The 12,730-nt window shown below is 45.6% G+C and overlaps 1 protein-coding gene across 1 annotated transcript; it reads right to left on the reverse strand.

Annotated features, from left to right (window-relative positions):
* Positions 1 to 71: 71 nt before the first annotated feature.
* Positions 72 to 9,568, reverse strand: LOC144724372 (glutathione peroxidase 6-like). The gene is made up of 5 exons (XM_078603450.1): positions 9,238 to 9,568; positions 6,184 to 6,277; positions 5,569 to 5,699; positions 1,622 to 1,752; positions 72 to 811 (listed from the first exon to the last, which is right to left on the reverse strand). Exons 2-5 carry the CDS (start codon positions 6,254 to 6,256, stop codon positions 715 to 717), a joined length of 432 nt encoding a protein of 143 aa, XP_078459576.1. The 5' UTR covers positions 6,257 to 6,277; positions 9,238 to 9,568; the 3' UTR covers positions 72 to 714.
* Between the last annotated feature and the right edge of the window lie 3,162 nt (positions 9,569 to 12,730).

Raw genomic sequence — 12,730 nt, forward strand, 5'->3', positions numbered from 1 at the left:
CCCCCTCCGTCACACGGCGTCACAAAAATTCAGACCCCCCCCCCCTCAAATATGACGTCACAAAGCTCTGCCCCCCCCCCCCCAAAATAAATATGCTTCAAATCACTTTAAACTATTGTCATTGTAGTGCGTATTTAATGTGGCGCTGCACTCTGATGTTGGAGAAAACATATATAAAAAAGTATTTAATTAAGTAGAACGTTTTTATATTTATTTAAAGTTGCGCATTTTGATGTGACGTCACATTTCTCACCCCCCCCCTCGTCACACATCGTCACAAATGTCTGACCCCCCTAGATGCGTGACGTCATTTATGGACGGCCCCCTTGCTGCGCTCAGTCACGTGATTATTTAGGTAATTTTTTTTAATCCACCCCTCATCCCCCGTTCTGGTGTCAATTTAACTGCAGTAACACTATCGTTGATTTCTGAGCACACGTTACTATGTGTCACTGGTGTTATTTATCGGTTTGAGCCCGTTTAGTTTCACTATAAATAAAAGGTCAAATTTAGTTTATTTATTTTTTAACGATAATTGGCCGAGGAATTTAAACGTGATATTTTTCTAGCCTTTTAAAATGTTACATGTGTTACTGTGTTAACGTGATAAACTGCGTGTTGCTAGTGGACTTTAAACGGGCTTCCTCCGTGATGGTGGTGATGATCATCTACGGAAGACCCGCATTGTGTCGAGATGTCTTCAATGGAGCGGTATTAGCTCCGGTGAATGTGGTATGGATGACTTCCACTGCAGCTGAGGATCTCCTCCAAGTCCTTGCGAATGACGTCAAACGAAGTCAACCTGTCATATCTGACGTCAGAACAAAGGGGAACAAACCACTGTTAGTCTATATAGCCATACATTGATGTTCTATAGCAGTGTAGCATTTGATATTAGTCCGTGGCAAATGCTCCACAGTTCGGTACTGTGTATATGTGCCAGATGTTTATTGATTTTAACAGCGCCAACCGATGGTACTCTGAGGAACGAGTAAAACGTGGCAGATTTCGAAAGTGCAAACTGCACTGACATCACGATCGCAATGTGCTGGCATCGCATTTAGCAGCAACAACAACAACGATTCACAATTGCACAGCACTAATCATGTACCACCATGTGAGAAAGGAATACATAATCCTGCAAAAATGATTCTGACAATCTTGATTTGAAGCTTTCGTGACTGTAGGAATTACTCTTTGGTTCTTTCGGTAAAGTCACGGAGAAAGAAAAAATAAATAATAGATCACGACGTTTCGATTGCAACATCATCAGGTGCAAGCTCGGAGAGAGACACATACAGAGAGAGACAAACAGACACGGAGAGAGATACAGAGAGAGACACACAGAGAGAGACAGACAACACAGAGAGAGACACAGAGAGAGAGACACAGAGGAGAGACACGTAGGAATATTTACCCACGTGAAACCTCAGTCGGGGAGCGATGTTGCCATTGGCAATTCCAATGATCGTAGATGCTGATGTTGAATTAAATTAACGTTGGTCAAAACATATTACGGTCACTCGTGTAACAATGGATGTATAGATGGTATGCTACTGAGTTTGTTATATACTGTACAGTAGGCATTTCCTGTATACATCGGTCTTCGAAAAGTTCGTACCTGATGATGGGGCGCCCCAGATGGTTCACCAGGAACTTGTCAAAGTTCCAACGGAGGTCATTGGCCCGCAGTGGCTTCCAGAAGATATTGGAGACATCCTCAATGTTGTTCACCACCTCCGTGGTGGAGTCCTGAGGAATGCGTGAGGCGCAAGATTGAGCTGCTACCGACCTCCAATGAGCACAAGCCATGCACGGGGCTCTTGATGCTCATACAATAAACTACATTTACATTACACCACTACACCACTCTTAATAAACAACACTTCTTCTTGGTTCTTTCGGTAAAGTCACGTAGAAGGGAAGTAATAAAATAATGAAAATAAAACGTGATAAAAAAAATTCTCACGACGTTTCGGCCACAACGCAAGCAGCCGTCCTCAGGTGAAGACCAGGTCTGTTTTATTTTAATTATTTTATTACTTCCCTTCTACGTGACTTTACCGAAAGAACCAAGAAGATGAATCCCTGCAGTCACGAAAGCTTTAAATCGAAATTTAAACAACATTTCTTAAGAGTGGTGTGTCTTAATATGGCTGTTCGTGGTTCCAGATTCAGAAGGCAAGAAAATCCGCGGCAGCTCTTCCAGTCTCTGGCGATATGTGCAGGTGAACGAATTCATAATTGGGACACATATGCAGTGTGCGGTAATGGTGATAATGATGATGCTGCACCAGTTCTGGCAGTGCCCGATTATCCTAGTAGCAAAAGCTACGGGTCCCGCACTTTCAAGGGCCCCGCACTAAATGCTTTCAAGCTATCAATTCCGGTTCAGTGATTCTGCACTTGCTCGATTACTATAGTACTATACTGCCTTCAACTTTTATGAACGACTGGGTGTTTAAGGTTAGCAATTTGTCGTATTATCTGGCTGTATAGCAAATGAAAAAATACAATTACTTTACTACGCAAGTCAAAAAATTGTGTTTTCATATCTACGTCTTTTTTTAGGGCCCCTTTATAACATATGCTACAGGCCTCGCACTAGCTTAATCCGGCACTGAGTTCTGGACTCCCACCAGACCAGATGCCCTGGGAGGCGAGGTGGGCAATGTGTGTCCGTCTGTTGGAGAAAGCATTGATGATGATGATGATGAAGTCACTGCCAGCGCATTACTGACTTTCGATTAATCCACTCGCACGCGTTATTACCCGAGACTGGAAAACCTAAGGCGGACTTTCTTACCTCCTCAACCTGGAGCTAAACAAAATGCTACTGTTCCAAATTGAACGGATGTGGCCCACAGATTTTACAGACGACATCCAATACCAGGATAATATAGAGGGGGTGTCTGCAGATTACACAAAGTGGATGCGTGAATGTGATTGTGATTAAATAAAAGTTATTGTTGCGCTGAACTACGATGAGTCGTGTGATCTTTACTCGCATTTTAAACCGTGCAAATGTGATTTTTACATCTTTGCTTCAATGTAAAAAAAAAAATCTCCCAAAATAAGTGGAAAAGCAATTATTAACTGTGCAGAGTTACTACAATGAGTTCAATAAAAAAAAACTCTCATGGGATGTTCACAATGAGTCATGCAGCTCTGCCAGTGTCTGCATTATGACCAACGGTTAGCTGGGGAAGTAAACACGTATGTGGTGTGATGTAGAAACGTTGTTTCAGCTCGTTAGGTGATGGACTGCAGCGAAAACACAGCTGTAGGTCGTGCGTGTCAAGGATATTAAGCTTGAGAAACACTCAGGAGGAAGTACAAATGTTTTGTTTCGTTAATGAACGAGTTACGCAAGCGTTACCAACACAGGCACGCTCGCGTACTTGCGCCACTCGGATTATTTAGGGTTGCGTGAGGATTGAACTAACAGCAACAGCAGCAGCATGTGGGCGTCGTGTGGGAAAAGTCACAGGCGAAGGGGCCATCCATGTAGTAGGTACGCAAAAAATCTGTCAAAACTTCACCTCTCTCCCCTCCCTGTTTCGCACGCGTACTTTTTACACCCCCCCCCCCACCTGCGTACGTACGCTTGACCCCCCCTCTCCCCGAATCCTATAGAACGGCCGATATTTAATCCACACAGAAACGATCAAGGATGAATAATATTGTAGTGACATCGTGGATGTCACTGTGTGGTGCCGGCCTTAGAGGGGCACGGCGTGCGATGTACTCACATCGCGGACATCACGTGTGTAGCGACATCGTGAATGTCACGGTGTAATGCCGGCTCTAGCGAGGCACGGCGTGCGATGCACCGTCATCACAAACACCCCGTAGGTGGGTGTAGTACCAGCCCTAGTGAGGGCTCGGCGAGCGCTGGGATAGCGCTCAGTGGCACCACGCGTGGCGTGCAGTGCCGACTCCTACCGCAGGGAGCGGCAGAGCGTCAGCCCAGGGGCAGGGTGACCCTGGGCCATGGCACTCTGGTTGACCCCGACGGCACGTGACCGGTAAAGTCTACATGGGGCCCTAGGTGGGGGCTAAGGGGTGGTCACGTGTCCGTGAAAATTGTCTCAAGAAGAGTCGAGAGAGAGGCAGAGCTCTCTCGAAGGTGGGCGGGGCCAAGGGTGGAGCCGGCCCCGACCCGGGAGCATATAAGCGGGGTCCCCGCAGGGAGCGGGGTTGGTTGTTGCTGCCGTCATCTGAAGATCTACGTTCGACGTCCAGAAGAGTCTCCAACACGTAATCCGGAACCCGAGCCGGGGTCAGGTCCATTGTAGCCAACTCCCAGTGTGTTAGTGTAGTTTAGCCGGGTGGTCCACCACTCTTGGCTGTTATCTGGTAAAGGGGCAGCTATCCCTTTGTGTATTCGTGTTGGTGTAATAAATGTGTTGCCTCTAAGAAGTACGTCTGTGACTCAGTTGGGGCCACTACAATATTAACGTGTTTAAGCAAACAGAGAGTCCACCACCGGACTATCTAACTCATATTTCGATTTAAAGCTTTCGTAACTGCAGGGATTCATCTTCTTGGTTCTTTCGGTAAAATCACGTAGAAGGGAAGTAATAAAATAATAAAAATAAAACAATATAATTCTCACGACGTTTCGGCCACAGACTCTGCCTTCTCGACAGACCTGTTTTCCACCTGAAGACGGCTGCTTGCGTTGTGGCCGAAACGTCGTGAGAATTATTTTGTTATGTTTTATTTTTATTATTTTATTACTTCCCTTCTACGTGACTTTACCGAAAAAACCAAGAAGATATCTAACTCATTTGAAGGCCAACGTAGACAAATTATTATCAAGGCTTCACCCCCCTCCCCCCCGTTTCCTAAGCGTACGCACATTGTTAGTAGACCCCCCATACGCAAGTGTACGCATTTGGGTTAACCCCTCCCCCCTCCATGCGTACGTACTGAATGGATGGCCTCTGATGGGAACAAAAACGCACGAGGCGGTGCGCCACCGAGTGACGGGTCGGCTTTGCACAGCGTCCAATCGCATCTAATGCCCTGCGTAGTTGGTCAGCCTGATTTTCCCACATCCAAGAAGGTCATTTCACGCGCAGTTCAGTGGAAATGCAGAGAAATGAAATGTAGACAAGAAATGGAGACAAGAGGTCTTTCCGACAGCTCTGTTCTTCACCTGAGGACGGCTGCTTGTGTTGTGGCCGAAACGTCGTGAGAATTTTATTTTATTAAGTTATATTTTTATTACTCTATTATTTCCCTTCTACGTGACTTTACCAAAAGAACCAAGAATTTAAAAAAAAGCTTCATCAAATGTATTAATTTCTGTCGGGCAGTCAAACAATTATTCTCAGTCAGAGCTGAAAATGTACCTAATAAAGTGACAAAACCAATGTGGTGTGATGGAATTATTCGTGCAGTCATTGGTGATCGGGCTGACACTGACAACTCTTGACACTTCAACAACCCGGTGAAATGACGGATGGGTGGCTGAAACCCAGATTCGAACCTAGGTCTTCAGGACCTCTGGAGTGCTGGCTCAGCACTGTGACCCTGAACCATCCCACCACGCCCACCCACCTTGAGATACTTGAAGAGAGGGTCTGCTTCATCTCCATTCACATCCACCTTGGAGAAAATGGGAAAGTTGGGCACGAATCCACCTCCAGGCCTCACATGTTTGATGCAGTTCAGGATCTCATTGTTATTTCCTGCTCACCAAAACACACACAGTCATTGCATTAAATGCTGCTTGACAACATTGGCCTTGAAATCAAACAGGAAATGCATTTTAATATGTGGAGACAGAACAGAGTTCCGCCATATTCGCTTGTGCCCATCATGCTCGACGATGAACAGAGCAGAGTCAGATATTTTTTACGGAGTGCTCTTACCAATAACTTCTGGTAATTGGCCAACATTTGTTTTACATGCCCGACTCTGCTGATGGCACCACCCAACGTGGCTGCCTGCATGGCAAAGACAAAGATCTCCCGTATAGCCTTAACATACTGTTGGGGCAAGTGCCGTTAGCGAGCACCTATGAAGGCCGGCACGGCACACGAGGGGGTGGTCAGCACCATGCCCGACCGCCGTTGTCTCCCTTGTGGCGATGTTTACACACCGCACCAGGTACTCATTTTAAGACTGAGTGCACGCACACACTGGCACACACTGGCACACACACAAACTTGCCTGGCTCCTGCAAGCCGAATTGGTTGGAGGGGAAGGCCAGGACAGTGAATCCGAAGCGAGCAAAGTCTTTCATGAGTGCATTCAGCAGTGGATACTGCACGCACACACACACCGGGACACAAGCACATACCCAAGTCACTCTCGCTAATCGAGACACATCCTGGGCTCTTGAGTTCTCGCCTGGTTTTAAACAAACTCAACTTGAAACTTCAAGGGTGGTGATGTCCTTTCCTCACCTGCCTGTATCTCCCCAGCACTGTAGCTAACACATCGCATCCGGTACTTATGACCAAATCACCCGATCTCATCAGATCTTCGAAGCTCAGCGGTGTTCAGCCTGCTTAGTACTTGCCACGAGAAATTCTGCCTGCAAATGCCAGGTGTTGTAGGCTTGAGCTGCAGAGGTGGTCAGGAGATGGTGGTACAACAAGCGGACTCTTTACTCTGCCTGACCCGTGCAAGAGTATTCTTTGCGGGGTTTCTCCAGGTTCTCATCTTCCCTCTGACACGGCCACTCAGTAGATGTCATGAGGCCGAACGCCCTCATCAAGGAACCTCTTGAAAGACGAGTGTAGCCACTCAGGGTAGACCTTCCACGGCAAATTCACGGGCATAATCGTGACTTTTTATTTCGTGCCGTGTCGCCCTTGGTGAGGCCCAGGACAGTTCTAACACCATATGTTGCGCGTCATGGCCAGGAATGCAAGTGGGGTTGTTTTTCGATTTAAAGCTTTCGTGACAGCAGGGATTCATCTTCTTGGTTCTTTCGGTAAAGTCACGTAGAATGGAAATAATAAAATAATACAAATAAAACATAATACAATTTTATTATGTTTTATTATTATTATTTTTATTATGTTTTATTTTTATTATTATAATAAAATTGTATTATGTTTTATTTTTATTATTTTATTATTTCCATTCTACGTGATTTTACCGAAAGAACCAAGAAGATGAGTGGGGTTCTTGTAATCATATTCCGTGCTGTGTAGTAGATGTCACAACACTACCACCACTCCACACGGAGACACCATGCGTGGTAAGGGCCCGCTGAGCCATGTCTAGTTTTCTTTTCAGAAGCGACCTGGCGACAAATGATAGCTCCAAAGAAAAATCCACGCGACCACGGGAGACAGAGACGTGTCTCTCCACATGATCTGTGTCGTCGTCTCTCCACACTCTTTGTGTCTCTCCACACTCTCAGTGTCTCTGTCTCTCCATAGACGCTGTCTCTTGACTCTGTGTCTCTGTCTCTCTCTTCAGACTTTGTGTCTCTCAGTGTCTCTCCACACACTCAGTGTCTCTCCCCAGTCTCAGTGTCTCTGTCTTTTCATAGACGCTGTCTATTCACTCTGTGTCTCTGTCTCTCTCTCTCTTCAGACTCTGTGTCTCTCAGTGTCTCTCCACACACTCAGTGTCTCTCCCCAGTCTCAGTGTCTCTGTCTTTTCATAGACGCTGTCTATTCACTCTGTGTCTCTGTCTCTCTCTCTCTTCAGACTCTGTGTCTCTCAGTGTCTCTCCACAGTCTCAGTGTCTCTCCTGGGCAGCCAACGCACGCCCTCTCAGCTCGCTCCCTTGGCTCACCCCCACTCCTCAGTGGCAGTGGCTTGGATGCTGTCCCACTGACAGCTGTTTGGCCTCATTCACATCCCTCTCCCTCCTCCACTCCATTCACATCCCTCTCCCTCCTCCACTGCATTCACATCCCTCTCCCTCCTCCACTCCATTCACATCCCTCTCCCTCCTCCACTGCATTCACATCCCTCTCCCTCCTCCACTGCATTCACATCCCTCTCCAACACACAACACGAGTATTTACTGGAGCAGTATTGTAAGGGGTTCCTGCTTGACGTTATTTGACTGATAATGCGAGACACTGGTATACATTGACAGACATTGGATGACGATGATGATTGACTGTGGTGGTGGTGGTCGTTAGGATATTAGTGATGATGATGATGATAATAATGATGATAGGGATTTGGCTGTTAATGATCAAGTATCTTTTTTACTTTCACCAGGCGAGAACACAATAGACCAGGACGAGGTCTCATCTGCAAGAGCGACTTGGAGACATTAGTCTGGCAATAGGAGACGGCGATGATTGCTATGTATGATCGCAATGATTACAGACATTGACTGACGACGACGACGATGACAGTGGTGGACAGGATAGCGATATCGATTATGATGGGAGTGGTGATGCTGACCTGCCCCATACTGGACACCTGTGAAAAGAGCTTCATAGCTCATCGGATTCCCCCTTGTAGTCTAAATAAAGATTCTCATTGTGGTGAAGATGGTGATGATGGCTCCGCTAGTAGCGTAGTGGTGTTGCACAGCACTCTACCCTACAACGTATTAAGTGTGGGCACATTACTGCGAGATTAATGAATTGCAATTCAGTATTTCATTGAACCGAACAAAGCCCTCTAACAACAATGTGAGCCACCAGCCGCCACTGAGTCCCAAGTGCCCTTGCACCAGAAGTTGCCCATCACCTTCTACCCTCACCGGTGCAGTGTCAACACGTGGTTGCTTACGTGAGAACTGTGTCTACATTGTGTGTGCTTATGAAAGTATGTTAAGAACTTCTTTCGCGCCCTACGTAGCCAGCACACGGCAGATGCCTGCGCAGCGCGACTCACGACCTCCTCTTGATACAAAGATCCAGGATGGTCACGTCTATGCGCCGCTTCTCGGTGGCAGCCCCAACAGTCTGGAACGCCGTCATCCCTCTGCACGTTCGCAGCATCACCTCAATCGCCTCCTTCAAGAGACACTTAAAAACTTTTGAGCGACTCTGAGCTTGGCTCCGCGCCTCTGAGTTGCGGCCGTTACGTCCGCAAATTTGCGCGTTATAAATTTAACTATTATTATTATTGGAGGTTTCGGGGGGGGGGGGGGCAAGACCAATAAATGAAACACGCAAAAAAAACTAAACTCTTCTACAGAAACGAGTTGACAATCTCGATTTGAAAAGTGCACAAATCAACTTCTTCCGACCCAAGACCACCGAGCGTGTACGCGAGAGGGCCTTCCGTGGCCTGCACCTGCTTTGGCGTCTGGCTTCAGAAGGATGCCACGTTCGTGATCAACGCCAGCTGCCCGCGATACTTCCCCAGGGACACGCGGCTGCCCTCCAGGGTCTTGCAGGAGAAGTCGTAGATGGTTCTCCCATCCGGAGGGTGACACAGTGACCTGTCTCCAGGCATTGTGTCCACCGTGATACCACCTCGAGTCGAAGAGTCTCGACGGCTTACAGAGCCCCCCCCCCGAGTAACTTTTTGTTATCGGCACAGCGCAGAAGCGAGAGTGTCAGCGAGTGCGTATCACGTGGGAGGCAGTTGGAGAAAACGCTGCCGGATGTGCGATGTGGTTGATTGAACGCGAGGGCACACACTGGGGCTGGCTCGAATGGCCTCCTCACTTTATACCCCTCCACAAATTGTCCTGTTGCGAACAAGTGGTCAGCTCAAAATGACAAAACGCCGCGTGACCCAGCGCATTACGAGGTGTAATGAAGGCTTTTTTGTTGGAGCAAAGCAGCTTAGGACAGCATTTTAATTGTGATTTAGTGGAACTTTCTCCCACCGTGCATTGTGGTGTGGCCGTGGAGACTAAATGCGAAATTATGCGCGTCTGTGCCGTCAATTTTCCCACTAAGTGATTTGTTGACATCCCATAATGTTCATAGAGTAGGGATAATAATTAAGCGATGCATTGAACTAATTAACTCATGAGAACATCGTCTGTGGCCAGAAATTTACCCTAGTTACTGTACATTTGGGAGGGTGTCAAACTCCTGACCTTATGTGGAATTTTGTCTGGCTCCGCTGCCAGGGGCAAGTTTCCCCACAGGCTGCTCCTGTTATTGCAGATTTTCTCCTTTTTCCAACAAGGTCATTGTGAAAAGTTAAACATGAGCTGTGTTCATATCGTTATGTCGAGACGCACATGAACTACCTGCAAGGAATCTGCACGTGACTCGCTAACTGTGACTTGGCCATCCTTGACCTATACGGTTGAATTTTGTTTAAAAGAAACCTTCCATTTACCACAATAAAACAACAGCAGATACAGATAAATTATTTCAATGTGTATGTATCACCGTGCAGAACGCTGCGAATAACAATACACCAAAAAACTACAAAAAGGAGGAGGGAAAGAGAGAGAGGAGGGGAAAGTAGGAGGAAGAAGGGGGTAAAGTAGTCGCTTCATAAACCTAACAACCCACATATGACAAGGGAACTAAAAGTGATGTAAAGTAAAATATAAAAAGCCATACGCCAATACCGTTAAATGTACTCGCAAGTCCACTATGTCAGTGTTTGCACAAGCATGCAGCATTGGCAGTGGTGCATAAGCACAACGAACAATAAATAACTCCACATTCGTCTATAACACTGCCTTAAAAGAAAACATATATACCGTAATGGGTGAAGTTTCTGGTAATGAATCTTCTTCATGGCACACAGAGAAGCCAGATACAAAGTTATTAAGGCTGCACTTAAAAAAAAAATATATATATAGGGCATTATGTTGTTTAAATTTTATAAAGGTTTTCTGATGACCAGCTTTTAAATTGGCTATATTAATTTATTTTTAAAATCATAAAATGTATTGCATTTAATTTTCATCTGGTACCGCCGTGTTCAGTGTAGTCTCCAACTCCTATAAACCCTTATATCTCTGACCTTTCTATTTATGTGCTCTGAATAAGGTTCATTTTTAAGGCCACAAGTGTTATTGACGAAAGCTAATACTGCCAGTGAATAACCTGGGGGAAAATTGTGTTTTCATTTAGTTATTCAATTTAAAGTGAGCATTGTTTCATTTAAGACCAGGGTGTTCTAAAATATTTAATTGAAAGTAGTGCTTCATCTATTTCAAGCCGGCGTTATTCCATTCAAAGAGCTGTGTTATTCAGTTCTGGAGATTTATTAATGTTATGCATATCTTCTTGGTTCTTTCGGTAAAGTCACGTAGAAGGGAAATAGCCCTGTTCTTCACCTGAGGACGGCTGCTTGCGTTGTGGCCGAAACGTCGTGAGAATTGTATTTTATTATGTTTTATTTTTTAATATTTTATTATTTCCCTTCTACGTGACTTTACCGAAAGAACCAAAAAGATGAATCCCTGCAGTCACGAAAGCTTTAAATCGAAAGTTATGCATATCGTTTACGTGTGATTTTCACCTCTCAGAAAAGGGACCTCTAGATTTGTTTCCATCCACGAATGCCTCTCAAATGTGATAATCGAGTGACCTGGAAAGGTTACCCCGCAGTAAAATATAAATTTTAAAGATGAACCACCGTGACGGAAATATTGCTGACTTGCGAATTAAGCTGTGCAAAGTAGCATATGGCGTTCTTCGGTCAATTTGGGTGGTGATTGATGGTGGTGGTCATTTGTATGGTGGTGGTTGTAGTGGTGATGATGGTATTACTTGCATTGGCCGTGGTGACACGTATACAACAATTTCGCCTGTTGGTAAAAAAGGTAAATAAACTAATCTTGAAATGTTACAACATTGAGGGGGTGACTGTGAGTCCCATCGGCCATATACATGTACAGTATAACATACACAGTAAAGTCTGAACCAGGTAAAGTCTTAATTGACTGTGATGTCTCCATCCTACCTGCCCATGTCAGCTATTATTTCCGACTCTCTGTGTGTATTTTTCTCTCTCTGTGCTGCCCTGCTTCCCCCCCCATCTATCCCCCCCCCCTTCTCTCCCCCCCCCCTCTACTTCTCCCGCCCCATACTGCGGAGGCCTATATAACCTCGTGCCACGGCAGATCTCTCGCCTAATTCAGCAGTTTTTTCATTGCTGTGGTTGTCCCTCCCACCTGATGACGATTGTTTGCTTGTGTTGCGATCGAAACGTCGTGATCTATTATTTTTCTACCTACGTGAATTTACCGAAAGAACCAAAGAGTATGGATTCCTGCAGTTACGAAATCTTCAAATCAAGATACACAGTGCAGTTCACATACCTGTCAACCCATACGGTCTACCCGTATTTTTGTACAGGGAAATTGAGTTTTCAGGTCTATACAGAGTACAGCCGTTTCAATACGGGCAAAAAATATATAATTGTGTCTATTTGTTTGTGTTTCTCCCTTGTGATGGGACTTTGTAGGATGAACGTTGAGATTTATAAGGGTCACGAGGTGACCAATGAGGTCTGAATTGGTCTGTAATAAGGTAGGGCTCTGACAAGGGGTTGACAGATATGAGTACACAACACCATCATGCCAGGGGGACCCATTTATAGATAACCCCACTGATTTTCTAAAGATCTCAGCTTCGGCATCATCGAATGTTGTAAGAAAACCGAACAGGCTACGTTGGACACGTCGTGTATCAGCAGGAGTGTTCAAACATTGAATGAGCATTCACACTGGTGGGAGACGTGTGGAGGCTTTTAGAGGTGTATCTAGAACTAGATCTTACTGTATACACAGTATATAAGCAACACTCATTTCATACTATTCCCAGCAATACGCACTACTAGGCAGCATTTAATTACGTATTCATTC

This window comes from Lampetra planeri, chromosome 20 (assembly GCF_965212315.1).
Source record: "Lampetra planeri chromosome 20, kcLamPlan1.2.h2, whole genome shotgun sequence".
Taxonomy (NCBI): domain Eukaryota; kingdom Metazoa; phylum Chordata; class Hyperoartia; order Petromyzontiformes; family Petromyzontidae; genus Lampetra; species Lampetra planeri.

Bases quoted from the DNA above. Each gene is read 5' to 3' on its own strand.
- LOC144724372 (XM_078603450.1), bottom strand. From the start codon at position 6,256: ATGAAAGACTTTGCTCGCTTCGGATTCACTGTCCTGGCCTTCCCCTCC. The intron at 1,753-5,568 runs GTGGGTGGGCGT...CGCATTCCTCAG, and splicing joins CTCTCTTCAAGTATCTCAAG to GACTCCACCACGGAGGTGGT. The intron at 812-1,621 runs GTACGAACTTTT...TTCTGACGTCAG, and splicing joins CTGGGGCGCCCCATCATCAG to ATATGACAGGTTGACTTCGT.